The sequence below is a fragment of the Montipora capricornis genome, chromosome 2 (genome assembly GCF_036669925.1).
Source record: "Montipora capricornis isolate CH-2021 chromosome 2, ASM3666992v2, whole genome shotgun sequence".
Taxonomy (NCBI): domain Eukaryota; kingdom Metazoa; phylum Cnidaria; class Anthozoa; order Scleractinia; family Acroporidae; genus Montipora; species Montipora capricornis.
In genome coordinates, this window is record NC_090884.1 from 20,788,941 (window position 1) to 20,816,440 (window position 27,500).

Genomic DNA, 27,500 nt, shown 5'->3' on the forward strand with positions numbered 1-27,500 from the left:
ATTTTAGTACAAAACCTGAGTACACATTTATGTTCACCTTTATTTTATTTTCGTTTAGAGAGTACGGTTGGGTGCCACAAAAGGGCTGGTGGGTGGGTGAATTTTTCAATGTCGAATTGGGAAATTTGGCCGCAATCTCCTCATAAAATCTGGTCTTAGGTCCTTAGTACATTTCATGACGATATTGCGCTTGACTTGGAGCTCAGTCATCACTATCTGAATCAACGGCGGTGTTAGCTTTTCTTCTACGTTTGGCATTCCGAGGTTTCAATGTTTCTTCTTCTTCCTGTGATTGTAACAAAAGGAAGAGTTCTGGTCAATGAGTATTCATATATACATGCCCTCAGCACATGTATTGATGATGGGAATTTGATCTCGTTAGAGTATTTTTATTGTAATGTCACTTCATTCTACTTATTTTATTGAAGCATTACGAACAGAGCAAAGGAAAGTTATTTCTTGGTTCAATATATCTACATGTTCCAGCACTCGGTAAAGTCCCTTTTTTGACTGATGGCTGTTTCTGCTTAGGTGGCCTCATACAACTTCCCTGTGAGTACAGTCTCTGTCGGTCTTCCGAGATAAGTCGGAAAGAGAAAAGAAGCCTCTGCTAGCCGCCCCGAGATTCTTTCATTTGCCGCTCATCCAAGAAAATGGCTGAGTCAGTCCAGTTTCGACTACTCAAATTCTTTTATTTTTATTTTTGCGCATGATCAATGGCCACGCGTCATCAATATTTTTTGAAATTTACAACAGCGTGGCAATTTTTAAATGTCTAAATTCCCATGAGTATTTCCTACGTAACTAGTCTGCAAGAAACCCATAAATTTTTCAGTAAAAAATGAAATGGCAATTTAAAAGTATGAACTCTCTTGAGTTTCCAATGAAATGATTCCTTGGTTGCCGTGTGTTTGCCAGGTGTTCGAAAATATCCCGACTGTTTGTTTTCGTTTTGTGGTTACTGGTCACACGTGACTGACACCAAAAACATTGGAATTTTTAACGCATGCTTAATACGAAATGTTGAGGTGGTTGGCAGAGTCTTCTTTCCTCTTCCCGACGTATCTAGGAAGATCAAAAGAGACTGTGCTCGCAGGGTATCATACATGGGCCTTGTTAGAACATCACTGCGAAGCAGGCCACTTCTGCTGGAGAGAACAGGACATCCGCAACACCGGGGGCGTAATCCCCTGCTCTTCTCGAATAGCGTGTGGGTTCCCCACAGGGAACTTATGAACATAAAAGAATTTGTGAGACGGGGCCTACGGTTTATACTCCTTATCCTAGAAGACCTAAAAGTCTAACCATTTACAGATGAAATTACAAAGGCAGCACTTACAAAGGCAGTTACTTTAAGATGCCGAGTGTTGATGCGGCCAGGCTTCGAACCCGCGACCTCCCGCATGACAGCCTGATGCTCAACCAACCAAGCCACCGGTGCGCTGTTTTAGATGACGTTTCAGTAGATTGTTAGGGGGGATGTAGATACTGTTCATTAAAAATAATACCATCTTCTATAACAGGTAGTATTTCTCTTACCTGTTCGCTTTCGGAAGAAGAGGATGCCGCTCTGTTGGCAGCCAAAATCGATGCACGTGTGGTCCTTTTCCTAGACTCCTTTTCATCACAAAGGGAAAATAACAACTTGAACCTAGAATTTAATTAAGAAAGCAAATTACACTCTGATGAGAAAAAGGACTACCTTCCTTTATCCTCTATGTAACGCCTGTCCTTGAAGTTAAGCATGTATGTATTTCATGTAATATAAAACAGATGAAAGCACGAAGCCGAAGGCGGAGTGCTTTTATTGTTTCGAGGTGTTGAGAACCCCTGATGAAACACTCACACTCGTTTTTGATATGGCTTCTAAAGGTATTCACACTTCTTTAGTAATTTGGGGGTATTGTTTCAGTGCTCTAATTTCCTATGAGTGTGTGATTAATATAATTGAAATATGCGAAATTCGTTGTTGTTTGTTGGAAGTCATGCGGGATGGCACAGTCTTTTGCTGTGAATAACGTAAACCGTTTTCGTTTTCCATAAACCACTATGAAGAAGAACCAAAGTTGTTAGAAGAGAGTATACCTATATAACTCAACAGCTTGCAAAACCAAATAAGCGATTAAAATTTTCGCGAATGGCAGATAAATAGACAAGTTTGGTCCGAGTGGCGTCGTCGTGTACAGATTTGGCAACTATGGATGCCAACACGTTAAAGTTTTTCCAGGAGGATGCGAATAGTCAAGAGGAGATGTATCTAGCAATGACATTTTATGGAATTACCTGTGGCTTTCAAAGGCATTTAGATTTGGTTTACTTTTACGCATGAATCTTAATATCCAATGAGACAACAGATGAAAATCACGTGTGGTATGGATATCTGATCCAAAGCACGTGTGGTTTTTATCTGTGTTTTCATTGGGTATCAAAACACAAGAACGTGACGAATTTAGCCATCTTTTATTGGCTACCGAACTTATGAATTACTAATGCATTTAGGAATTATCTTTAAAGGGAAAGTAGGGTCTAGAAAACGTTTCTCTGAATCGAAAGTTCTTAACCTGTATTTTCATACTTGACCACTCATTTGGACTAAATGTGTTTATATAGCCAATAATAACGCTTCATAAATGGGCAAATTTAAATTGAAATCCGCCATCTTTACTTTTGTGTATGCAAACGAGGCTAAGACGTGGCAATAGTCAAGGATTTCTCCGGATGACTAAATGTACTTGAATCTTAATCCAGAGGCTAAATTGTATTGATATTGGGTCCACCTCTGAACAGATTTACCTCGTGGTCGTTAAAAAGGGTTTTATATGTGAGTTATACGCAAGAGTTTTACAAAGCGAAAGAGGAGCTAGCGGTGCTATCCCGCGCTCATTGCTGTGAAATAAATGCCTGGAAATCAAGTTTAATGTGTCTACCGTGGCTTTCTACGAGATCCCTGTTACAACTTCAAAACAAACGATCGATTTATATATTTCCATGAGATGGTAACAGTAAATCGTTTCAGTAGTTTCTATACTGCTAACAAAATTTAACCACATTTCAAGTTACGTTTACTAGCGCACAACAGTGAAAGTCGTCTACATATGGCTTGATTCAGTTTTCTCGCTCCAATATAACGATACTTTGGACTATTTGACTGAGATTTCCGTATCAGGCGAATGTCACCAAGACCAATTGCAATATTTATATACCTGAAGATCCCACTTGAAGTCCTCCTTGGTAAAATGACAGACCTGAACTGAAAACATAGCAGTCAGGTTTTCACGTTTGAGGAATCCATCCACGTTTTATTTTCGCCGGCCAACTTTTCTTTAAATTTTAATTTTACGGTATAAGCTTCGGTTTTTTTCTTGTATGTGTTCTCAAGTCTAGACATGTGTCTAGTTTTATCACCCTCGAAAGCGTACACCCCAACAGCGGTGATTGTTGATGTGAAAAAGCCTTGCTTCGTGTATTGAGCATCATCTGAAAGTTTCGTCGGCTTATTCTAAATTAAACGCTTCCCCGCGTGGAAGCAAACAAATACGTTTGCTGAAGCATCAAAGACGGCTGTCGCTGAAGGAAGAAAGTGAAAAATGTACGCTTGTCGAATATTTCTTTGTCGCATGTTCAAGGTTTTTGTCTTGTTTACATTTGCGCTGGCTGATTTTTGCCGCCTAGTTTGATTGACTAGAAAATCTATAAGTATTAAGTGGCTTGAGCTTCTGTCGAACTTATGGCCTACATGGCCTACTACCTATTGAACCACAAGAGCATTTACCAAAGTTCATCTTACATTTGAATTTCTCGAAGCAGAAAGGTCACACAAGAATGAGAAAGTGATCGGGGATCGAAGAACTTGGTAAGGTCGAACACAATTGTTGACTATTGCTACGTCATAACACGCCATATCCAAGATGGCGCTCTCCAAGTCACGAAAGAGGCAACTTCAAAGTGCTCTTGTCGCATTTTAACAAGGAACTGGGCAAAACGGCAATTATTTTCGAATTCCTGGGGAAAAGTTTTCGTAATTTAGAGAAACTTTTTCTAGACCGTATTTTCCCTTTAACGGTATTCAGTTCAATCGGTCCGCATCACTTCCTAGACGAAGGGAAATGTCTCTCACAGCCACCTGAGACACATGGTCTGGGTGATGTTACGCTCTCGACTTAGTAGAAATGTTCGTTAATGACAATCTTTTTGAGGAAGAAGCAAATTCCACCCACTGCAAAAAGAAAACTAACAGATAAATACCCTGATATAAATGTGGAATGGAATAAAGTTTACTCTTTACCTCTCCGTTCAACTTTGGAATCGAAGACTAGGGAGTTTCAATACAAAATCTTGAATTTCATTGTCTATACAAACGAAATTCTTTATCGTTTTGGCTTAGCTGCCTCCCCTAGTTGCACCTTTTGTCAAAAAACAGCAGAATCCATCGAGCATTTACTCTTTTCCTGCAAAATATCCTCTGAATTTTGGAAACAAGTTTTATCCTGGCTTAAAGACAATATTTATATTGAAACATTGAAGGAGTGGGACATAATTTTTGGGAAGTTCGACATAAAAGACAATTTTACTTCAATATATCATTTATTATTACTAGGAAAATATTATATTTATTCTAAAAGTGTCAGAATAGTCTACCAACGGCTCAGGGTTTTATCGCTCGGATTAAATTGATTTATAGAATTGAACTCCAAATTGCCAGAGAAAAAAAATAAGCTTTCACAACATTTTATTAAATGGAGAAAACTTGTCGAAGTACTGACCTAGGAAGAGATGGTGGTGGAAAGAATATCAAAATACACGTAAGTTAATAGGCAAGTAAATTTTAGTTTGTTTCTGTAGCGGCTTGTAATATATGTCCAATCTAATTGAACTAATTAAACTACGAAATTAGTTTATTGCATTTAACGTATTGTAAGTAAGTTTATTGTAGGAATTATATTGTATTTAGTTTATTGTAATTATGTATTGTAAGTGATGTATTGTAATAGTTCATTGTAAGATATCGTTAAGCATTAGGCATAAAATTGTAACATATTATTTACAAAATGTAGCAAAAAAAATATAAAATTACAAAAAAAAAATAATAATCTGCGTCAATGGGATTGACGCAACGGTCTGAGAAACATAACTTTGAATACTGCAATTGGTTATTAGGGCCTAGCCAAGTGGGAAATGTTTGGCGACCAAACATTTTACCGTTTGGCCACCTTCTTTGGTGCTGTTTGATCGTGTTTGCCATCAAACATTCAATGAAACAAAACATTTCTTTTGTTCTCGTGTTTGATGGTTGGCCAGCCGTATCAAACATGTTTGGCTCGCGCATGCGTTCCACGCCTGCTCAGCCGCTTGTATCCACGTGTTTTATTACGTATTTGTGACCCATAGTTCTTTGCTTGTGGAGTTTGACACAGATCTGGGTTAGATCAAACATGTTTTAACCGTTTGGCCACTCACTTCAACATCAGCATGTTTGGTCACCAAAAAATGTTTGATGTTGTCTAAACGCCAAACAGTATCTTGTTTGACCCAGGCCCTTGCGTCTCTCTCCTAAAATAAATTATTCATATCGAATCAAAGAGGATTTCTTTGAAGCCAATCACGTATACCATGTGTAAATTGAGAACTTCTGCGCATGTCAAACTGAAGATACATGGTCAATACATACTTAGTCTTCCTTGCATCACTCGCAGATTGTTTGACCTGGTCCAACGCCGACCTAAGACCCTCATGTTTGAAAACTACAATAATTCAAAGGAAATCTACCATAAGAGAAGATAAATTCACCACTAAAAAAAATAATAAGAACTTCAGCAATTCCCAAATACGATCTCCCCACTTTCACTACTGGAATGCTATCAATATTCGTTCTTCGTCAAGCCTTCTAACGTCACGAAATATTTACATCAAACCGAAGGTTTCTTTCTCAGAACGAAAACAATGTTTTTTTATTATCTTAAGGTGAGATGAGAGGAGAGATGGAGGTGGTTTAACTTACAGCTTATGTCCTCTTGTTCTTGGCAAATCTTATGCAGCCAATCCAAATGACAAAGAACTAATTCTAAATTGGTGACTGATTGATTCTTCGCATTTCTACAAGAAAATGAAAATATAAAGAAGTATATGAGCAGGGATCCAACCATGATTGGCTTCTCTCTATGACGCGAATTGCCCAAAGAAATAATGTCCTGGCAGCAACCAAAACTGGACAACCGAATTCCAGATCACATCAACAATGTGGCAACAAAATGGCAACAAGACTTGGTGAAATAATTAGTTTCCACAACCCTCAAATGTAATTTCTAAATACAAATTTGACACTTCCAACAATACCAATTTAACTCATCATTTCATTATTTTATACTTACTTCCTTTTCTTGGTTGCCGATGCTTGTTTGCAAAGTAGTTGCCCAATCAACTGTGCCAGCTCTCTCGGGTATTCCTGTGCCCAGTATCTAAGCAACGAAACACTGAATTGGTTTCCCGGCCTCTTTTCTGAACACTCCATTGAAAGGACGGGGGTCACTAAATCCATGGAAGGGCTAAAAATACAAACGAGTTTATTAAATTAAAAGAATCAAAGTTATATTCATACCATCGAAACTGAAGTCAACGAACTGAACTGAAAAAAATCAGTCTTAACTGATTACAGTGTAATGTGAAGTGCTAGGTTTCTACTCCATATGAACCATGTGAGCGTTAGCCCTGCTAATGGAAATGGCTCCACACAAGGACAGAGAAAAACTCTGACCAGGGTAGTAATTGAACCCACAACATTCGGGTTAGATCACCGCTGCAATACTGACTGAGCTACAAGGTCAGACGGGAGCAGGCCGTGGGAACTGAAGATGTTTAAGTCACGGCAATGAACATGTACAAGTAAGGATTACGTTTTTGCAAACGTTGGCCGTGAAGTACTTATATTTGAACAGACTTAACTGATTAGAGTGTAATGTGAAGTGCAGTGTCTCGTTTCCTTCGACATGAAATTATATCAAGTTGGCCATATGACCGCATTACCACCATAATAACATGGGTGACAGATTACTCCTTAATTTTGGCTCGGAATTTCAGCGTTAATTTATAATTTCACATGTGAAATTACAATCTTGCCATGGCAACTTTTCCTACAGTGCCAAAATGGCGTCCAGGTTTGAAAATAACCCGCGTCTTATTAATAGTCTTAATAGCGGAGCTCAGGTGCACGAAGCGGAGCACCATGGGTAAGAAATTTTGGCTATGACGTCAACGTACGGCCGCCCGCCTGTACAGACTGTTGGGGTGGAGGTAGGGAGGAAAGACGGCTTTTGGGGAAGGGTGCGTTCGGGCAAATTTCCTTGGCGGGAAGTTGCACGGCCAGCGTTGCATTTGGCCCAAGCCGCATTTTCTGGCGAGAAATCACATTGACTGTCGACGGTTCTTATGCTCAATCAAAGCCAGTTGAGGTAAACGATTTGCGTTAGTTTGAAAAAGCCTAAGATCTTCGTCCAAAGACTGCGAACAACAGTCGCCGTCTAACTTCATTACTTCTCGGGTTTTCTTGTTTGAACCGGTAAGAATCAGCGTTTCGGTTGCTTAATTACGGGTCTGCGAGAGGAAAGCTCGATCCTGTTGTTTGGAAAGGTTGTAATGGCTCTCTGGATGTTTTGCCGCAAAGAAACTGTACAAGAAGAAGTAGTTCCTCGGTGAATATGGGAAGAAACTGTAAAAAAACTATCCAGGCGTCTTAGGATTTGTATGTGCTTAGGAAAGCAACAATTTTGTGTGAAATGAGTGATTGTTGACTTAACTGTCACCAGGTTCATACTTTTTCTTTGCCTAATTGTACACCGACATTTATGTCAAATTATTTGGCAATTTGTCTACCTTACAACGAGATGTTTGGCAAGTCGAAGAAAAATTCCCATCTCTTCTTTGATTCTTTCAAATGTTTCGTTGTTTCCACACGCCGTGAATTCGCTTTGCATCTGAAATTGGTTTGGACCACAGGTGCCCAAGCTCACAACGCGATTAGTCTGTTAGTGTTAGGGTAAGGGTTAGATGCTATCATTATCAGTGATCTAAAAAGGGTTAGGGTTAGGGTTAGAGGTTTTATTGACGACTTGTAGTGTAAAATGCGACGTTTGAAACGGGCCTAAGGCACAGCGCCTTTTATAGTGCGTCTTCGTGTTTAAAATTTCAGCCTGTAGATACAGCTTATTACATATGCAAAACACGAGTTAAAAAGTCTGAAAGCCTGAAACTCCCGCGCTGCGTATTAATTCAGTCGTGTACACACTTATTGAATTCTCAAGCTTGCGAATCTTTGATATCATTTTCTTCTCGATCCAGCTCTCTGAAGATTTGAACGTTACTCAATGGCATACCAATAAATTGGAAAATTCTAGTCAAAATAAGCAGGTGTCTTTCTGAAATCATGTAGAATTGATTTTTTGGTCATAGTAGCAATTTAAATGTCCTTTTCTGCTTGACATGTTAACGTTACTGCGCGTAAATTGGTTTCCTGGACAAACCTCAAGGAAACATCTATTCAGCTGTTAACCTAACAATTTCACAACATATTTCAGTTCAAAGGCATGTTTAGTCATGAGGACTTACGATACACTTTTCATAAGAATGAGTAAGTTAGATAAGGCCTCTGAATGCTGATTCTGTTTGAGTGAAGGAAGAATATTGACAAAAGACTCCAGCAACACATCCTCAGCTTGGATCAAGTGCCAAACACACTGCTGCTCAAAGGACTCCCATTCCAGAGTGCTCTCTGTAAAACAAAAGACCCGATGGTATATGTTAACTCGGTGCCGAGTTTTAGATATTAATACAAATACGTCGAAAACAGTGGTAAAACGGCTTTATTAAAGAACTCCTTAATCGTTACTGCATCAATCCTTACCTGCTAGCCTTGTTATAAAGTGATATATTTTTTGTATTTTGTTCATGCAAACGAGATTAGTTGGGCTACTGATTTAGCACAAGGAGAAAAGAATAATCTATAGGCCGTCATTTATGAATATGGCTTCAGACATTAGAAAAAAAAAAAGGGCCTCCCATTGTCACGGTTTTACCTTGTCCAGTTCCATCTGCCCAGGTTCTTGATGTGTTAGGTTGGTCACCGCAAGCCGAAATATGCAATCTGCAAACCTATTCTGATGTATAAAATTGCTCATAGTTTGGCTCCCCAGTACTTGATGGATATGTGCACCCAGCAGCTGGGACCTATGGCGCACAACCTTAGAAATTCTAATTTAAACGCTGAGATCCCAGTTGCTCGCAACTCTCTGTTGAGAAACAACTTTGCTTTCATGGGTGCGTCTATTTCGAATGCACTCCAAGATAACATAAAAGTGTTGCCTTCAGTGACTGATTTTAAGAAGCAAATCAAAAGCCTTGTTTGTATCGACATCAACTGTTTTATTTATCGCTGCAGAGCGAGCAAGCAGCAACAATTTGTAAGCTTTGACGAATTCTCTAATTCACCACTTTTTACCAAAATGCGTTACGTTTAACCACAATGCATTGCATTTAGCCCGCAGAATGCACTGCGCCACGAACAACATAAAAAATAAATAAACAGCTTCTAAGTAAATTATTAATAGTTGACACTACAGGTTAGTTCTATTACAGATCCAGGGATTTTTAAGTGCCATCTGAAAACGCACCTCTAAGTAAGCTTTTTATTAATTTTTATCATGATAATTATTAGTATCTTAACATATATTGCACATTTCAATTTTATCATGGTATATTTTTAATAATTATTATTTAGACACCTTGTATTTAATTATTATAGATAGAAATCACCTAATGCGCGCTTAATCATTTCATGCAGTGTATTGCTTTCTCACTTTACATCGGGCACGAATTTCAGATCAGTGGCTATTCAGCTACAGTTTTGAATTTTCTTTCCGTTTAAATTTTCTCCACTTCAGCTTGGTCTGGAAAAGGGTGGTCCGAGTTAAATTTCGGCACATTGACGATACTTTCATTCCCTCAGCAAACTAAAATAAGTCCCACTGACTTCGTTGCTGTGGTTATCAATGATAATTGTTCCCACTTTCAGCAAAATGTACTGCAGCATTACCGTCTGTTAGAAACACTAGTATGTAGCGCAATTCAATTCCAGATTTTATACGATATACTAGTAGTAATCTCGGATTATTGAAGTGCGTTCCACAATCGCTTTGGAAGCGATTTCAATAAATTACTTAAGAATAATATTATCTACTACTAATATATTGATGAATAAAAAATTTAACGCTAAAAATTTATTTAAACAAACGACTGATGATTGAAGAAAAACTTTATAAAAATGAAATGAATGAAAGCAAATTAAGAGATTATGAAAATCTATTTGAACTCGTTTTAAGTGGACATTTACTTTTAAATGATAATAAATTAAGCTCATGATTTTTTAAATAATTTAGATGGTTACACTATTGAATTATTGAATGATTATAATGAGGTTCTTAAAATTGATTTTAATAAAAAAATTATAAACAACTTATTAAAATTTTAAGGAATGGTATGGATAAAAAAATTGATGCCATAGATAAAATTAAAAATAAACAAAAGTTAAAAGTAATAAATATAATTAATGAATACGACGATTTAATCCAACAATACAAAAATGATTTAGTTATTAAAAAAAGACAAACTGATAAATTAAATAAAAAATACAATGAACTGAAAAATTATTTTAACTCCAAAAAAAAAAAGTTAAAAGATAAAAATATCTATGGATTTGGTATAAACGATTTTATCAAATCTAATATTAATAACAAAATGGATATTAATGGAAGTTATAATGAATTTTCAAAACAAGAACTTATTAACATAATCTTAGACAAAAATAAATTAATAAATACACTTCAAACAAAAACAAAACAAAAATCTACTCATCCAATACCAATTCCTACACCACGCAAAAGTGTTAAACAAATGGTTAAAAATTACGAACATAATATAATTGAACCACCACTTGACTTTTGTGATGATTATAAACCAATTCCAGCTCCAAGAACTAAAAAACAGGTTATTAAAAAGCCTGTACCACAACCAAGAAATATAATAAAAGAAACAAAAAAAAGCTTTAAAAGGCTACACAGCATCATATGAAATAAGCATTAAAAACAAAGAAGACCCTTTAATTCAATTACAAATCACAAGAAAGGCTGTTGAAACACATATTGATAATGTTTTAGCTTCGATTAAACATTCATTGAAACATTGAATGTTAAATTTAAAAAACCAGGTGGAAAAGCTTTACCTGGTGAAAAAGATTTGAATACTAGTATTGAACAAGATTCCTTTGGAAATGATTCATAGTTAAAGAAGCTTATTTTAACTCTAAAGCACAAACAATAATTAATAAAACACAAATCAAACTAGCTTTAAAATTATCAAAACAACAGATATTAAAGAAAATAACTCAATGGATTTCAGAAGGAAGCGGTTGGACAATAGAATCAGTTGATAATCATTATATTAATATTTTTAAATATGAGCCTATGAAAGGCAAATCATATTTTAAACTACCACAAGAACTTCAAAATCGTTCAAAAGGATTAATAAATTAAAAAAAATGACGATAATGAATGCTTCAGATGGTGCCATATTCGTCATCTTAATCCACAAAACAAAAATCCACAACGAATAAAAAAAATAGATAAAGCATTTATTCAAAATCTTGATTACAAAGGCATTGAATTTCCAGTAAATATCAAACAAGTAAACAAAATTGAAAAACAAAACAGTATTAACATCAATGTATTTGGGTATGAAGAAAAACAACCTTTTCCATTGTATATTTCGAATGAAAAGTATGAAGAAAAGTATGAAAAAACTTATTATTAATAACTGAAAAAACCAAAACACATTATGTACTGATTAAAGATTTTAACAAATTTATGTATAATCGAACAAAACACAAAGAAAGAAAACGCTTTTGTATGTATTGCTTGCAATGTTTCAGTTCTGATCAACTTTTAACTAATCACAGAGAAAATTGTATTTCAATTAATGGTAAACAATCAATAAAAATGCCTGAAAAGGGTTCAAAAGTAAAATTCACTAATCTTCATAAACAGCTACCTGTGCTGTTTGTAATATATGATGATTTTGAAGCTTTAACTGAAAAAGCTCATGGTTGCCAGCCAAATAATGACAAATCATATACTCAAGCTTATCGAAAACATACCGATTGTGGTTATGGTTATAAAGTTGTTTGTTTTTATGATGATAAATACAGCAAACCAATTCAGATTTATTGCGGTAAAAATGCTGTATACAAATTTATGGAAAAAATGCTTGAAGAAGTTAAATATTGTAAGAATGTTATCAAATACAAATCCAACAAGCGATTAAAAATGACAGAAAAAGCTGAAATAAACTTCAAAAAAGCTGATTCATGCCATATTTGTAATAAAACGTCTGTTAACAAAGATATTATAGTAAGAGATCATTGTCATATCACTGGAACATATAGAGGCTCTGCTCATCAAGATTGTAATCTAAATTATATAGTAGTAGTAGGCCTCCTTCGGTCAAAGTCGACCATGGAAACTGGGCCCTATCACTGTCAGTTCGTAGTGCTTCGCTCGAAACAATGCCGCCTGTGGCTTATGAGGCCAATACGGGAATGGCAGTCCTTGCTGCATGAGGAACAGATGTAAGTAGATGCGGCGGGGTCAGTTGTTGTTTTCTCTTTTCGCCTGGTCCTTTTTTCGATGGCTTCGTTGGTGATCTTCTCTTCACCTTCCATCAGTTGCTTATGGAGGAGGCAGCGCTAGCTGCTGCAGTCTGCTGCAATGTCTTCCCAGCTCTCAGGGTCGATTTCCAAGGCTTTCATATCTCGTTTGCACACGTCCTTGTACCTCAGCTGTGAGCGGCCACGGGGTCGTTTGCCAACCGCAAGTTCTCCATAGAGCATATGGCCAATCCAGCGCATTCTGCGCTGCCTGAGTAGTGTGTATATGGTGGAGAGACCGGCGTGGTCCAGGACCTCAGTGTTGGGCACCTAGTCTTTCCAGCTGATGCCGACGATGCGGCGGAGGCTTCGCAGGTGGAAACTATTTAGCTTCTGCTCTTGCTTGCTATAGGTTGTCCATGCCTTGCTCCCGTATAGGAGGGTGCTGACGACGCAGGAATTATATACAGCCATCTTGGTTTTGGTAGTCAGCTTGGGGTTTTCCCAGACATGAGTGGCTAATCTCCCCAGCGTCGTTGCAACCTTGCCGATGCATTTGTTTAACTCGGCGTCAAGGGACACGTTGTCTGTAATGGTGGATCCCAGGTAGGTGAACTCGTGGACCACTTCCAGTTTGTAGTTGCCGATGGTGGTGTATCCACGTCCTGACCCAGTACATTGGTCTGCTTTAAACTGATGGTCAGCCCGAAGTCGCGGCAAGCTTGGGAGAATCAGTCCATCAGTTGCTGGAGGTTATGTTCTGTGTGTGCAGTGTCGGCTGCATTGTCTGCAAAAAGCATGTCTCTTATAGTGGTTTTGCGGATCTTGGTCTTTGCTCTCAGTCTTGCGATGTTGTACAGCTTGCCACCTGATCTTGTATGCATGTACACTCCTTCGGTCGAGATTGACTGACAAAATACCAGTTATATTTCACAATTTACACAGTTATGATTCACATTTTATAATGCAAAATATTGGTGAAATAGCTCAAAAATCACATACAAAAACAAAAATGGAGACAAATGTCAAATGAATATTAATGCTATTCAAAATAATATGGAAAAATACACGGCTTTTATGCTAGGTAATCATCTTACTTTTATTGATGGTTTTCAATTTATGAGTTCAAGTCTTGAAAAATTAGTTAGCAATCTCCCTAATGAATCATTAAAACACACAAAAGAAGAATTTAAAAATGATTTACAGCTTATGAAACAACAAGGAGTTTATCCTTATGATTATATGAATTCATTTGTCAAATTTAATGAAACAAAATTACCAAACAAAGAAGATTTTTACAGCATATTAAATGATGAAAATATATCAGATGATCAATACAATCACGTCAAAAATGTATGGAATACTTTTAATTTGAAAAACCATGGGTGAATATCATGACTTATATCTAAAATCTGATATCCTTCTGTTAGGTGATGTTTTTGAAAACTTTAGAAAAACATGTTTACAGTATTACAAATTAGATCCTTGTCCTTTTTCATCTCCAGGATTATCATGGGATAGTATGTTAAAAATGACTGATATAAAATTAGAACTTATGACTGACATTGATATGTTTCAATTTATTGAAAAAGGAATGAAAGGAGGTATTAGTTATATTGCTAACAGATATTTGAAAGCAAATAATAAATACATGAAAAAATACGATGAAAAGGCTCCTTCAAAGTATATTACATATTTCTATGCAAATACCTTACACGGTTGGGCTATGAGTCAATTTTTACCAACTGGTAATTTTAAATGGATGAAAAAATCTGATTTAGACCTAGCAAAATATAAAGATGATAGCAAAAAAGGTTTAATATTAGACGTTGATTTGGAATACCCAAAAAAATTACATGATTTGCATAATGATTATCCACTTGGACCAGAAAAAAATTAAAGTTAACAAAGATATGTTATCTCCATATTGCCAAAAAATAGCTGATATATTCAAAGTATCAACAGGTCTAGTTCATAAACTAATTCCAGCCTTAAAAAAGAAAGAGAAATATGTTCTTTATTGTAGAAACCTTCAATTATATTCTGATCTTGGTTTGAATAGAGTTCATAGAGTACTAGAGTTTGATGAATCTCCATGGTTAAAACAGTATATCGATTTCAACACTCAGAAAAGAACTAACGCTAAAAATGCTTTTGAAAGACTATTTTAAGCTAATGAATAATGCTGTATATGGTAAAACAATGGAAAATTTTGCGGAAAAGAGTGGATGTAAGATTCATCACGGATGAGAAAAAATTGTTGAAATTAACATCAAAACCGACTTATGTTAGTTGCAAGATCTTCAATGAAAAGCTAGTACCTATTCATAAGATTAATGAAACACTAACCCTAAATAGACCAGCTTATGTTGGAATGTGTATTTTAGATCTAAGCAAAACGCAAATGTATGATCTTCATTATAATTATATCAAACAAAAGTACAATCATAAAGCAAAATGTACAATCATAAAGCAAAAACTATTCACAGATACAGATTCACTCACCTATGAAATTGAAACTAATGATGCGTATCAAGACTTTTTTAATGACAAAAATAAATTTGATTTCAGTGATTATCCAGAAGAATCACCATATTTCGACAAAAGAAATAAAAAAGTAGTCGGAAAATTTAAAGATGAAGCTTCTGGAATTACAATCACTGAATTTATTGGCTTGCGATCTAAAATGTATTCATATATCAAAGACAATGACAAAGGCGGAAAAACAGCGAAGGGAATTAAGAAGAATATTATAAATAAAATTATCAAACATGAAGACTATAAACAAACTTTATTTAATAACAGATAAATGTATCATACAATGAAAACAATTCGAAGCAACAATCATCAACTTGGAAGCTATGAGCTGAATAACGTGTCATTGTCATGCTTCGATGACACATGATATTTATTAGACGATGGAATAAAATCATATGCTTACAGTCATTACAAAATCAACAAACTAAAACAATCTTGATGACAAAGTTTACTCATAAAGTTTATCAAATGTCACGCTATCGTCATTTTTTCCTGTTCCATTTGATTATATGAATATTTAACACAGTTTATTTATCTCCAGATTTTCAGAAAATTTACCAAAAAATTTATCAAATCTGTTTTTTACCTGAAAAATTACCAGCTGGTTAATTTTTGATTGCTTAAAATCACGGGAAAAACCCCTTTATTTAGTTTTCAATAACATTACGCTTTGTATTCTTCAATTTGATTATGCGAATATTTAAACATATAGTTTTTTGTGTGTATTCGCTTGTGTCAGCATTCAGTATTGGATTTATTATTTGTTTCTTTGTTTGTTTTTTTTAGGGTGATATAAATTTTTGGTATAATATTTCATGGTAATTTTTTGACAACATTTTTACTTGAATTTTAAATCCCAAGGTCAAATTCAACGCATTAAAAATGTGCTAGTACCCCAAACTACTATACTACTGAACCAAACGCTGGTAGCTTAAGAAACGAGATGGGTGGCATGTATTAGAATTAAAATTACGTTCAACGAAGGTTAAAAAAAATAACCTAGTTGTATTCTTAATTTGCATCCACGTGATGAGACGTCCATTCTGGTGAACAAAACAAAGAAAATGGCCACACAGGTTTTGCATAATAATAGAGTCAATTTTACTACATTGTTCCGTACACAAGCATGGCCGCTGCGATGTTGAATCAGATGCAAACCATATAACTACATTACCTAACAAGCTGTCGAGTTTGTTGTCCTCTCCAAATATTGTTAACTCCCCTAAGGTTATCTCACTTACGAGCTGGTTTAGCTAGAGAAAGGAAGCCAAGAACAAATAAGAAACACAGAAGAATAGGACCACAGCACTTCTTTTTTCTCACTTTGACATTGAGTACCTGTCTCGGTTCCATCGTTCTGACCAGCATGTGAAAAATGTCTGTGTTACCAACAACATGCTCTGGAAACTAACAAAAAAGACGTGAACCATTTGAACTCTGCGCTGGAGAGAAAAAGCAAAAAACAATGAAAGGACCCAAGTGACAATGACACAGCATAACAGCGTTACCTTCTTGTAAATAGACGAAATTATGTAACGGAAAGCTTTGATATCATACTGCTGGCAAACCTAAAAAAAAAATCTGTCAGTGGCATTTTTTGAGTGACAAAAATGGTAACTAAGAAGCGGGCGTGATAAAAACAACCACTATCTGACCTTGAGGTCGTCAATCAAGCATGATTGAAGTGTTCTTTCTCCGCGAGAGATGTTTACAAAATCTTCATACATCGTCAGACGTTCATCGTCGAGAACACTGTTCCAAAGAGAAATTTTTAAGTATGATATATAGCCGCAAATATAAACAGAGATTCAAAACTGCAATTTCATTGTTATTTTTTGGGATTTTTTTCACAGTGTTTTAACACCATAGAAAAATCCAAAAAAAAAAACCTCCCCACACAACAAATAAGAGGAATTCATGGAACATGTGCTTTCGGAAATGGAATTAAAAGATACAAAACTGACCTTGCTCTCAAGAAGAAAAGGAATCGATATCCAATTTTATGGTCCGCACTGTGTAACGCACCTAAGAGAGTCAAGTACCGTTCTCTACCTATATCATGAGTGGGAAGTATACATATATTTCTGCAATTCAAGAAAATTTATCTTAGCAATTTTACTCCTGTCTTACGTGTTCTTAGACCAAAAAATTACAACAAAGAGTTCCGCTTAATCTATGTCTTTTTAGAAAAGTTTCAAAAACAAGCTTCTGAGGGTACCAAAGGTTGTGCTGTGGTGAAAAAAACACACGGGTCAGGATCTAAATTAGAATCCAGCATAACCAAAGGTAATCCAGTCTGAAATTTCAGAAACAGTCTCCTACGGTTAATGCGCAGACAGAAGACTCCACAGCAGACAGGACTGGCTGCATAATTAAATGCAGATGTGGCTTTCCAAGGGTTAATACAACAGCTATCACTCTGGCAGGTATGTTCAGACAGGACGAATCCTATACTTACCTGCAAAGAACATAAATTGGCCCATCTAAACAGTCCTCTACAATTCTTCACGATAAAAATGAAAAGAAAAATTGAATAATCAATGTTAAGTCACAGCACCCCTGCGAAAAACAGATCATTAATCTAGTACAAGGAAGGGTAACGTTTTTACAAACGTTGGCCGTGTAGTACTTATATTTAAACGGACGTAACTGATTAGTGTGTGTAATGTGAAGTGATAGTTTTGTACCCCATATGAACCATGTGAGCATTAGCCCTACTGATGGAAATGGGCCCACACAAGGACAGAGAATAACTCTCACCAGGGTGGGAATTGAACCCACGACCTCCGGGTTAGATCCCCGCTGCTCTACCGACTGAACTACAAGGTCAGATGGGAGCAGGCAATGGGAATTTAAGATGTTAAAGTCACGGCAATGAACATGTACAAGTACAAGGAAGGGTTCACAACATTGCGACGCAGTTAACTTTTTTTCTCCTTAAAATGTTATCCGTATACCAATTACGAGTACATAACACCATTAAAAAGGGAGGGGGGTGTCACCGTGCTAACCCAGGAGAAAATAGCTATTCCTTGACAGATTTAGCTTGGCGTCAATGCGCGTGCAATGGCGCAATAAATTATGCGCAGTAGCGTTGCGCAATGCAAAACCAGGGAATCACCTCAAAGAGGAGTGAAACTAAGAAAGACAATGTACCTGTCTTTTAATATACACGGGGCTAACAGATCATCCACCAGGCAAAAGTTCAGACAAATTGCCATCGACTTGGTGATGTCCTCTTCAAATTCATCCTAAAAATCAACATCAAAATTATCATTGACATTTAACGGCCTCTGTGTACGACTGCGTGAAGTGTGCCACAACTACAAGCTGTACACTACTCTTTAATAGTGGACTCCACAGTATTAAAGAGTCAGGTTATTGGCGTCGGTGGAACTCATACATCAAGTTTTCTGGCCAATAAACTATTATACTCATAAAAACGCGGATAAGGAGATTTCTTCCTGTTACCCTGTTTTCTACATTTTTTTAAAAATCACAACGTAGGGCTTTTGAGTTGTGAAATCTCTCATTACCTTTATCAGGAAAATGAACTTGAAAACAACAATTTACTATTTATATTATTTATTAGAAATTAAAAAAATTATATTTTGCTCACTATCTACATGTTCTTTGATAGTCACCAGCTTCGTTACTTCATTTCAACAGGAAATAATTTTATTTATTTTAAAAAACGAAGTGACACAATTTTGTATTCCCTATTTTTACCAATCCCATAATACAGTTCATTTTGAGGGTTATTTGCATTAAAACAATGGATGTCCAGTTCACTGAAGCATGATGCAGTCGCAAAAGTAAATGACTTGTATTATTATTCATTCAAAATAGTCACCATAACCAGCTGGTGTTGACCAAATTTGGAAAGAATTTGTCGTATTTCACCGATAACGTCAAAGTGCAGTCCGCTGCAGATTATTGAACTGTTGACCGACAAAACCTGGGGACAAGGTTGTGTTATTTTTGCTGAGCAGAAAAACAAAGAGCAAAATGGCTGCAAGTAGGTTTGCAAGTTTGAGTGAAGAAAATATTACCCAGTTACTTAATGATAAAGACAATGAGAATACCAAAAAGTCGAGGAAACAACATCGATTAATTTTTGTGTCTTACTTTCCAGGAGAAAAACATCAGAAATCCTACAACTGCAGTGGAGTTAGCCGCCGTTTTACGAAAGTTTTAAATATTTTGAATAAATAATAAAGCAATATTGAATTCGGGGTAATTGTGAAGAACTGTCGGCCGACAGTTGGGCAGCAGTTGGCTGACTGTCGGCCGACAGGTTTTTTGGGGAGCTCTTCTTCACAATTACCGAATTCGGGTTTCGTAGGATATGAAGAATTCTGCAGATCTTGGAGGGTATAACAGCTTCCATGATCTGCAGAATGCTTCATACAGTATCCTAAGAAAGTCGAATTGAATAATTGCTAATTGTTTTAATGTAAAGAACCCCCAAAATGTATTGCATGGGATGGGGGAAATAGCGAATTGAAAGTTCTTTGCATGCCTACATGTAATGACTTCAGCTTGCAAGCAGCTTATACAGTTACACATTCCGTTTGTTATTCGAGAGCTTTTCCTGCAGAAAGTTTCACTAAAAATGCATCGGATATTCCAAATTCTTAACGTCTTAATTAAGAATGGCTGCCTGTAAGAATCAAGAATAGTCTGTCAACAACCATTTTGGTGGATAGCTCATATTTTGCCCATAGATACCCTTTAATAAACTATTTTCAAAAACCACATTTAAAACACAACAATTCTCATTTCTTTTAGAAATTTGCAAAAATTTGAAAACGCGGTTAAAGTGCAGTTTTCTGTTTGGTCAACAAAATGTCTAAAATTTGCTGCGAGAACCCAGCAACAGTGAAGTCTTAAAATGAATTCAATTGGTACCAAACTTGACACAAAATAAGAACAGCCATTCTTATCCATTTCTGCTTCGATGCTTTTTACGGAAATGTTAAAATTGTGATTTTCTAAGCTCTTTAAAGAACATCCTCAAAAGCCGTATAACGTGGCGGCGGGAAGTGGGTGATATTTGACGCGATAAAAATGTACCTGGTACCTCATTCTTAATTTTTTTTACTTCATATTCTTCAAATATTGCTATTATTCATTTTCTATGTAAATTTTATGCTTGAACTCGGAACGCTTCCCTCCGAAAATATCAGAAATGTTTGTAACCTGAGCGAGCTAAATGACACGAAATTTGAATGCAAACAGATGCTAATTAGGGGATGACCATTTAACTCTTGAGGGTGGGGTGATTTCTGGTCAGCAGTTTTTTTTTTCTAGCAACCTTGGTGGGCAGGATATTTTTTCCCTCCTAAATGCTCTGCAGGATATATTTTTTCTCTCTTTATTTCTATGCAGGATTTTTTTTTCCTCAAAAAAGTGTCGTGTTTACATGTACAGAATGTATTTACATTTACATTGTGGTTATTGCAGTAATAGTTCTAATATGGAGCTGCAAAGCCTTAAAATGTTATTATCTTGTTATTTGTTGTCTTATATTATATAAGACATTGTAAAAACCTTATATTTCAATAGGAAGTAATTACATGTAAATGCTTCATTTGAAAAGATTAAAAATGAACAAATTATTTTTCTTTGTCTAATAAAACTTGATTCTTCAAATAGAAAAATTTACCTCCATTACTGCTTGTGATAAGCTAACGAGTTTGGATACACTGCGAGCCAGCAAGCCAGAAATCCCTGATCCCGATAACCGCAAGCTACCTAAGGAACTGTAGGCTAACTGCAGTGCTAATTAGGCTAGCCAATGTTAGGCGAACCGTAATGGCTTGCATGACTCCTATGACTTGGAGCCATGTGAACCGAGCAAGCAAGAAATCCCTTATCCCATTGTAAGGGCAAACTGCAAGCTACCTAAGCCCCCCCCAAGAGTTAAATGGTCGGCCCCTTATTTCATGTTTAATTGTCGAACTGACTAATTTTCGGCTTGTAGCTTGGAAAGCTTTAAAAAATGCAAAGTTATCCTTCAGAAGTATTCAAAGTGACTGAAAATCGTATTTGAGGGCAAAAATCCGCAAGTGAACTATATATTACTCAATTCAAACACATTTTAATTCATACTGGTTTATGCAAGTGACTTTTCTATCACGATTTCAAGACTGAAATTAATACGATATTAAATATGTTCAGTTTTCTGTCAAAGAAGATCGTGATTCACACAACAAGTTAATATTTTGGGTGCAAGAAATGTCACTCCACTGTAATGCGAAAGGTAAAGAGAATTATTTTTGTTATTGTTTACATTACAAAACGCACGCAGTGTCAGTTTCACTTAAATGCATGTACGACTTGGCGGACCGTTTTATTTCAAGAGCACGCTTTTAAAAGGTTATTTACCGCAGTAGTAGAGCAAAAATATGACAGAATTTCAAAGAACAATGAAACGGATAACATTAGATAACATTATGGACTCAAACTTTGCGTAGCTCACTGAAATGCAAGTATGTACTGCTTTGGGTAGCTTTTTTTCGGTAGTAACCTTTCATAATGTCAATTTAATTGTATCATTTATGTCTTCGGATACCCAATTGACACTCGCTTTCGCTTTTGAGCATACATGTATGTATACTGATTTGGTTAGAAATTCTGTCTCAATTCCTTTCGCATTACAGTGGAGTACATTTCTTGCACACAAAATATTAACTTGTCGTGTGAATCACGATCTTCTTTGACAGAAAACTGAACATATTAATTTCAGTCTTGAAATCGTGATAGAAAAGTCACTTGCACAAACCAGTATGAATTTAAATGTATTTGAATTGAGTAATATATAGTTCACTTGTGGATTTTTGCCCTCGAATACGATTTTCAGTCACTTTTAATACTTCTGAAGGATAACTTTGCATTTTTTTAAAGCTTTCCAATCTACAGCTGTACAAGCCGAAAATTAGTCAGTTTCAACAATTCGACATGAAATGATTAGCATCAGTTTGCCTTCAAATTTCGTGTCATTTAGCTCGCTCAGTTTACAAACATTTCTGATATTTTCGGAGGGAAGCGTTCAGAGTTCGAGCATAAGACCTTACACAGAAAATGAATAATAGCAATTTGAAGAATATGAAGTTCCAGGTACATTTTTATCGCGTCAAATATCACCCATTTTCCGCCGCCATGTTATGTGGCTTTTGAGGAAGTTCTTTAAAGAGCTTAGAAAATCACAATTTTAACATTTCAGTAAAAAGCATCGAAGCAGAAATGGATAAGAATGGCTGTTCTTATTTTGAGTCAAGTTTGGTGCCAATTGAATTCATTTTAAGACTTCACTGTTGCTTGGTTCTCGCTGTAAATTTTGGACAATTTGTCAAACAGCAAACCGCACTTTAACCGCGTTTTCAAATTTTCGCAAATTTCCAACAAAATAAGAATCGCTGGAACTTTTAAATGTGGTTTTTAAAAATAATTCACAAAAGGGTATCTTTGGGCAAAATATGAGCTATCCGCCAAACTGGTCGTTGACGGACGATTCTCGATCCTTACAGGCAGCCATTCTTAATGTTGTCTTTGAGGAACCTACAGTACTAACGCTCAACAAGGATAGAAAAAGGTCCATGATGAACTGCGATAAACTGGAAATTTTATTTTCTCCCGCAAGTCACATGGACATACAAACAAACCCTACCAGGGATGTAATATACTTCAGGATATTCTCCATCATGCTGCATCTCAGTTCAACATTACTAAACAGCCAAAGAAAGAATACACCATAAGTTACCACACAAAAACTGACATCTGTATTCTAAAATAACAACACTAATAACAAGGGACCCTTAAAATAACTAGTAAGATTATGCTGATGGTGTCTTTGGGTAGGAACTTTGAGGCGCTGGTCTTTTCTTCCAAAGTTTGTCTGTTTTGTGTAAAGAGAAATCAACCAAGAAACCACACAGATGGAGACTGTTCCCTTTCTGTGGTCTGACCTTGGACACACTTAAGGGCTATGTTGCATGACCCTAGCATTCTTGATGGAAGCTTTGTTGGTAAGGGGATAACAGCATGAATGAAGAATAAATGAATGAGTGGGAAACGCAGTGCATAGTACATGCAGCTTAAAATACCTTTCTTGAGAAAATTTAATGATTAATTCCTTCACTTCATCCCCTACATTTTCCAGCTCTTCTAGTTCTGTAACATCCTCATTACTGTCTTGTTCTTCTTGGTCATCTATGCCTTCCTTCTCAATCGGTTTAAATTGATAATCTCTCTCTTTCCCCCTGATGTCTTGCTTCATAGGAACTGTGTCACTTTCATCATCTTCATCTGGGTCGGAAAAGACAGCTTCTTCATCAGGAGGCTCAAGTTCCTCATCTACTCCACTATCCACCAATTCAGAGTCTTTTGTACCACTAGTCGTATCTGCTTCCACCATCCTGGACCCAAGGGAGCCAATGATGTCATTTGAGGAAGTCGATGACGATGAGCTTTCCACTTTGCTAAATGCTGACGTGGAGGATTCTTCCAGTTTTGAACCTGCAGAACAAACCAACACTAACCAAAACAATACTCTTCACCAAACACCATTGAATACTATCAATTTTTCCCCCCATGACAAACTCCATGGTTCAAGCAGATACGAAATTCTTAAACTAAGTCAACAAGAAAGTACTGTGAGAATATCACAAGAAAGTACCAGAATCACAGAACTCAGCCAAGGCACTTCTGACCAAAACTCGCAATTCTCGATCCATCTTAGGGTTGTCCAAAAGCGGGGAAAGTGACCTGCATGGATCGATGAATAAGACTTACATGTAACAAGAGAAAAGTCAAAGGAATTTTGCAACAAACAGAATATTTTAATGGAAAAACCATGAAACAAATGAATGTAAACTTACATTACCACCTTTTTACTGAGAATGTGTCTAAATGCTTTGATAACTCCCTGTCTTGCCTGAACATCTGTCAAAGTGCTGTAGTATGGTATTATCTGGTAAGCATAAAAAAATGTCAACAAAAATGTATGTCTGCGGGAGCTCATGACTAGGAACCTCTCCTTGCACTGTATCCTTGAGTCAACCTTTGCCCATATGAACTAATCCTTCAGCAGGAAACTCACATTTACATCAATTTCCATACATTGCATTTGCTATTTTTGTCTTCGTTTGACAATAACCTTATTCTGATTGGCCATTTCTTGACAGTGCATTAAGAGATATGTGCAAAGGTTGACTCATAAGACTTGTATGAGAGAAGCAAGCTCCTACCCATCGGCTCCTGATATTTGCTAACACTAACAATACATTAATGCCACTTATATTTTTTAAGAAAATGGCTTTTTACCACTTCTTATTAACAAGGTTACCAGTCTGTACCCGTTCTTATTAACAAAATTTATTTTTGTTGGCTAATTAATATTATAATAAATTAAAACTCAAAGTTTTTATCACTGTGCTGTAACATACTTGTGTGCACCTGACAATGAATGAACTTTTAATGCTTGTTAAATCTGTGAATCAAGCTGAGATTTTGCTATAAAAGTCTCTGAGCACGAAAGGTTGGGCAGATCTCAGAATTTTAAATCTATACAGAGGTAACAGTTTTTTAAATGCCTCTGAAGTGAAACCTACAGTTTCTCTAAAGTACAGTTTTAATGTAAGGGTGCGCTCAATTGACCGTATTCCGGAATAGGAATACATGGAATATAGGTTAAAAATCCTTCGTTTTTACGGAGATTCGCATTAAGACTGTCAAACATCTCTAAAATGCTATTTCAAACATATTTTTATTATCTTTGCTGCTTCCAAATGCGCCAAACATACCGCTTTAATCATCACTCCGCACATTCTTATTCTGGAATAGGGTCAATCTAACGAACGTGCCCTAAGTTCCTTTGAAAAAAATTGATCTCCAAAACTTGATCCTCAATTCTCACATAAATGTGTTTTTACAAAATGTTAAATGAGAATAACAGATATGCTATGATAACACGTCAAAAATTACTTAGAAAGAAATTTTAACAACACTACTCCCCATCTGGTTGGTTGAATTGGTCAAGCATCAGACTACATGTACATTGATGGAGGTCACAAATTGAAACCCCAGCTGCTTCAACCACTGAGGTTTGTAATACAAACAAGGGAAAATACGCTGCCTTTGTAATTACATAATGCTACAGGTTACATAATAGATTTTATTATACAACACATTGTGACAAATTATGTCCAAATATGGTCATAGCACACTCAATATTCGTCGTGCGTACTCAACAGACATCCTGTCATATACCTAATTTTGCGTGTCGCAGAGAAAAATGGTAGTTTTTCCAACTTTTTTTCCCAATAAACATAGAAAATTATGCTTTGTCATCAATGTGTTGAATAATAAAACAATAAACCTGCTCAATCTTACGGAATATCGCCTGATTTTAGACAACTCGGCCGCCATGTATCACGCGATATTCTGTGCGATTTCGCAGGGTAATTGTTAAATAAGTGCCAAAGACTATAGGTCCCTTCATACAACTAGCATTAGTAAAAATTGCCTAGCATGTTACAAAACCAATATTCACTGTTTGAAGAGAGCTATGGATGCATGTATTTTAGAGTGTTGGGGCCAGTGCTTGCAAATTGCTTTACAAGCAGTACGGCAATTGACAAACAGCAAAGTAAATCAGTCCTGGAGAGCCCTGAGGGAAGCAGCTTATGCCTAGAATATTGGGTCTGTAACGAAACGATGACACAAGTAACTATGATAATAAAAGAAAGAAAATCACACACCCGACAAAGAAAGTCCAGCAAAGTACAAGTGATTGTCGGATGACTTCGTATTGAATGGTGCATTAGCAGTATAGCAGGTTCTAAAGGAAAAAAAAAGCATATTGTACACTTACATTCTATTACTCAACAGCTATGTTTAACTTCTAATCAAATTAGGGGAGAAAGTGGTTTATTACCAATATTCATAATGTTGTCTAAGTTGGGCTGATAAAAAAGCCAGTCGTAGAATAGGGCAAGTTTAGCATTCACGGTAGAAACCACAGTCTACAAAAAAAAGTAAAAGAAACAAGCAGATTATAATCCACTGGTATTTATTTTAATGCAGTTTGGAAAGAATAAGTGCAGACAAATTGTCACCTAAACCTACAATCCTTGTCAAAACTGTTGAGACAATTCCCGTTTTTTCCCCTCACCACATTACAATGTTGATTTTTCAGTCTTCAAAATAAAGATCTGTTCATCAATCGATCGCATGTTTCAACACTGTCTGGGGGCAAGGGGGCCCAAAAAAGGCAGCAAAAGGAGAACACATGCTGCTCATATAACGATGGAAGCACGTACAGTAACTTCTCTACTTTTTGCCCGAAATTTGACAAGTGTCCCAAAGTCTTTTGACCTGGATTGTAGTTTAATGACATTGCTCCCACGAGTCTCCTAAAGCTTGAGTGGTAGAGTAACTAATAATTGGAAGAATGTAAAAGAAGCAGTTGGATTTTCTCCAAGTATCCCAGAGTTACTATATATTAAAAAGCTCTTCATTTTGTGTAGCTGGATAAACATTTGTCATCTGCTTCATAATAATTTAGTGAGAATGTGACAACTTGTTAACCATATTTGTGAAAAAGAGAGGATATTATGTTGTCATAATCATCACTTGACAGATATTGACATGTTGAGCTCCCCCAGCATTAAATTGTTTCATCAACGATTTTCTTTGATGACCATTTTCAAACAGAAAAACAGATGTTTTACTTTTTTGATTCAAGTGTTTGCAAATTGTGAGCCGTCCATAGGTGAGTTTGATTGGCTCTCTAGAATTTTCTTCAAAGCCATGACTAGGGTTAGGGTTAGAGCAGTCACTCTTACCTGGCAAGATGTTAAGAGCCAGCCAATGATAGCCCATCTAGGTATTATATCAGAACACAACACCTCATTACAGGGATGAACAACTCCCACAATGTAGCGAATCAGATCAGCACGAAGACTTTGACTTTCAGGGGTTGAAAGATACTGAAAAAGAAGTAAGAAATCACTGATGAAACTAATGGTAAGAACAGTTGTTAATTATTGGTTTTGCTTTGACCAAATTGCATCACTCTTTGGAAAACTCTAGTTATGGATTGCAAATTTTCCATGTCACCTCAGTCAGAATGATTGGAGGATGAAATTCATGCAAGAAGGCTGGAAATAATAACAACTATAATGATACGTTTTGATGAGTTAAGGCAGGCTTAAAGTGTAGCTCTGCAATTATTGTGGAGCATGGTTAGCACAGTATTGAGAAGATCGGCAAA

The 27,500-nt window shown here is 36.3% G+C and overlaps 1 protein-coding gene across 2 annotated transcripts in view; it reads right to left on the reverse strand.

Moving 5' to 3' along the window:
• The window catches only part of LOC138039053 (integrator complex subunit 3-like), an 86,275-nt gene that overhangs the window by 623 nt on the left and 58,152 nt on the right, over positions 1-27,500 (reverse strand). Inside the window, exons 11-30 of one of the 2 annotated variants that reach the window (XM_068885214.1) lie at positions 27,073-27,216; positions 26,163-26,250; positions 25,987-26,066; positions 24,106-24,197; positions 23,904-23,992; positions 23,332-23,743; positions 22,896-22,953; positions 18,380-18,474; positions 17,682-17,726; positions 17,188-17,307; positions 16,879-16,975; positions 16,732-16,791; positions 16,562-16,630; positions 16,398-16,476; positions 8,599-8,761; positions 6,369-6,542; positions 5,999-6,093; positions 5,669-5,741; positions 1,540-1,651; positions 1-286 (exon numbers count right to left, since the gene is read on the reverse strand). The exon at positions 1-286 is cut by the window's left edge and continues 623 nt beyond it. In XM_068885214.1, coding sequence (XP_068741315.1) covers positions 203-286; positions 1,540-1,651; positions 5,669-5,741; positions 5,999-6,093; positions 6,369-6,542; positions 8,599-8,761; positions 16,398-16,476; positions 16,562-16,630; positions 16,732-16,791; positions 16,879-16,975; positions 17,188-17,307; positions 17,682-17,726; positions 18,380-18,474; positions 22,896-22,953; positions 23,332-23,743; positions 23,904-23,992; positions 24,106-24,197; positions 25,987-26,066; positions 26,163-26,250; positions 27,073-27,216 — 2,229 coding nt within the window. In that variant the 3' untranslated portion in view covers positions 1-202. The remainder of the gene's footprint in view (positions 287-1,539; positions 1,652-5,668; positions 5,742-5,998; positions 6,094-6,368; positions 6,543-8,598; positions 8,762-16,397; positions 16,477-16,561; positions 16,631-16,731; positions 16,792-16,878; positions 16,976-17,187; positions 17,308-17,681; positions 17,727-18,379; positions 18,475-22,895; positions 22,954-23,331; positions 23,744-23,903; positions 23,993-24,105; positions 24,198-25,986; positions 26,067-26,162; positions 26,251-27,072; positions 27,217-27,500) is intronic. The other variant, XM_068885213.1, reaches the window with a different exon arrangement.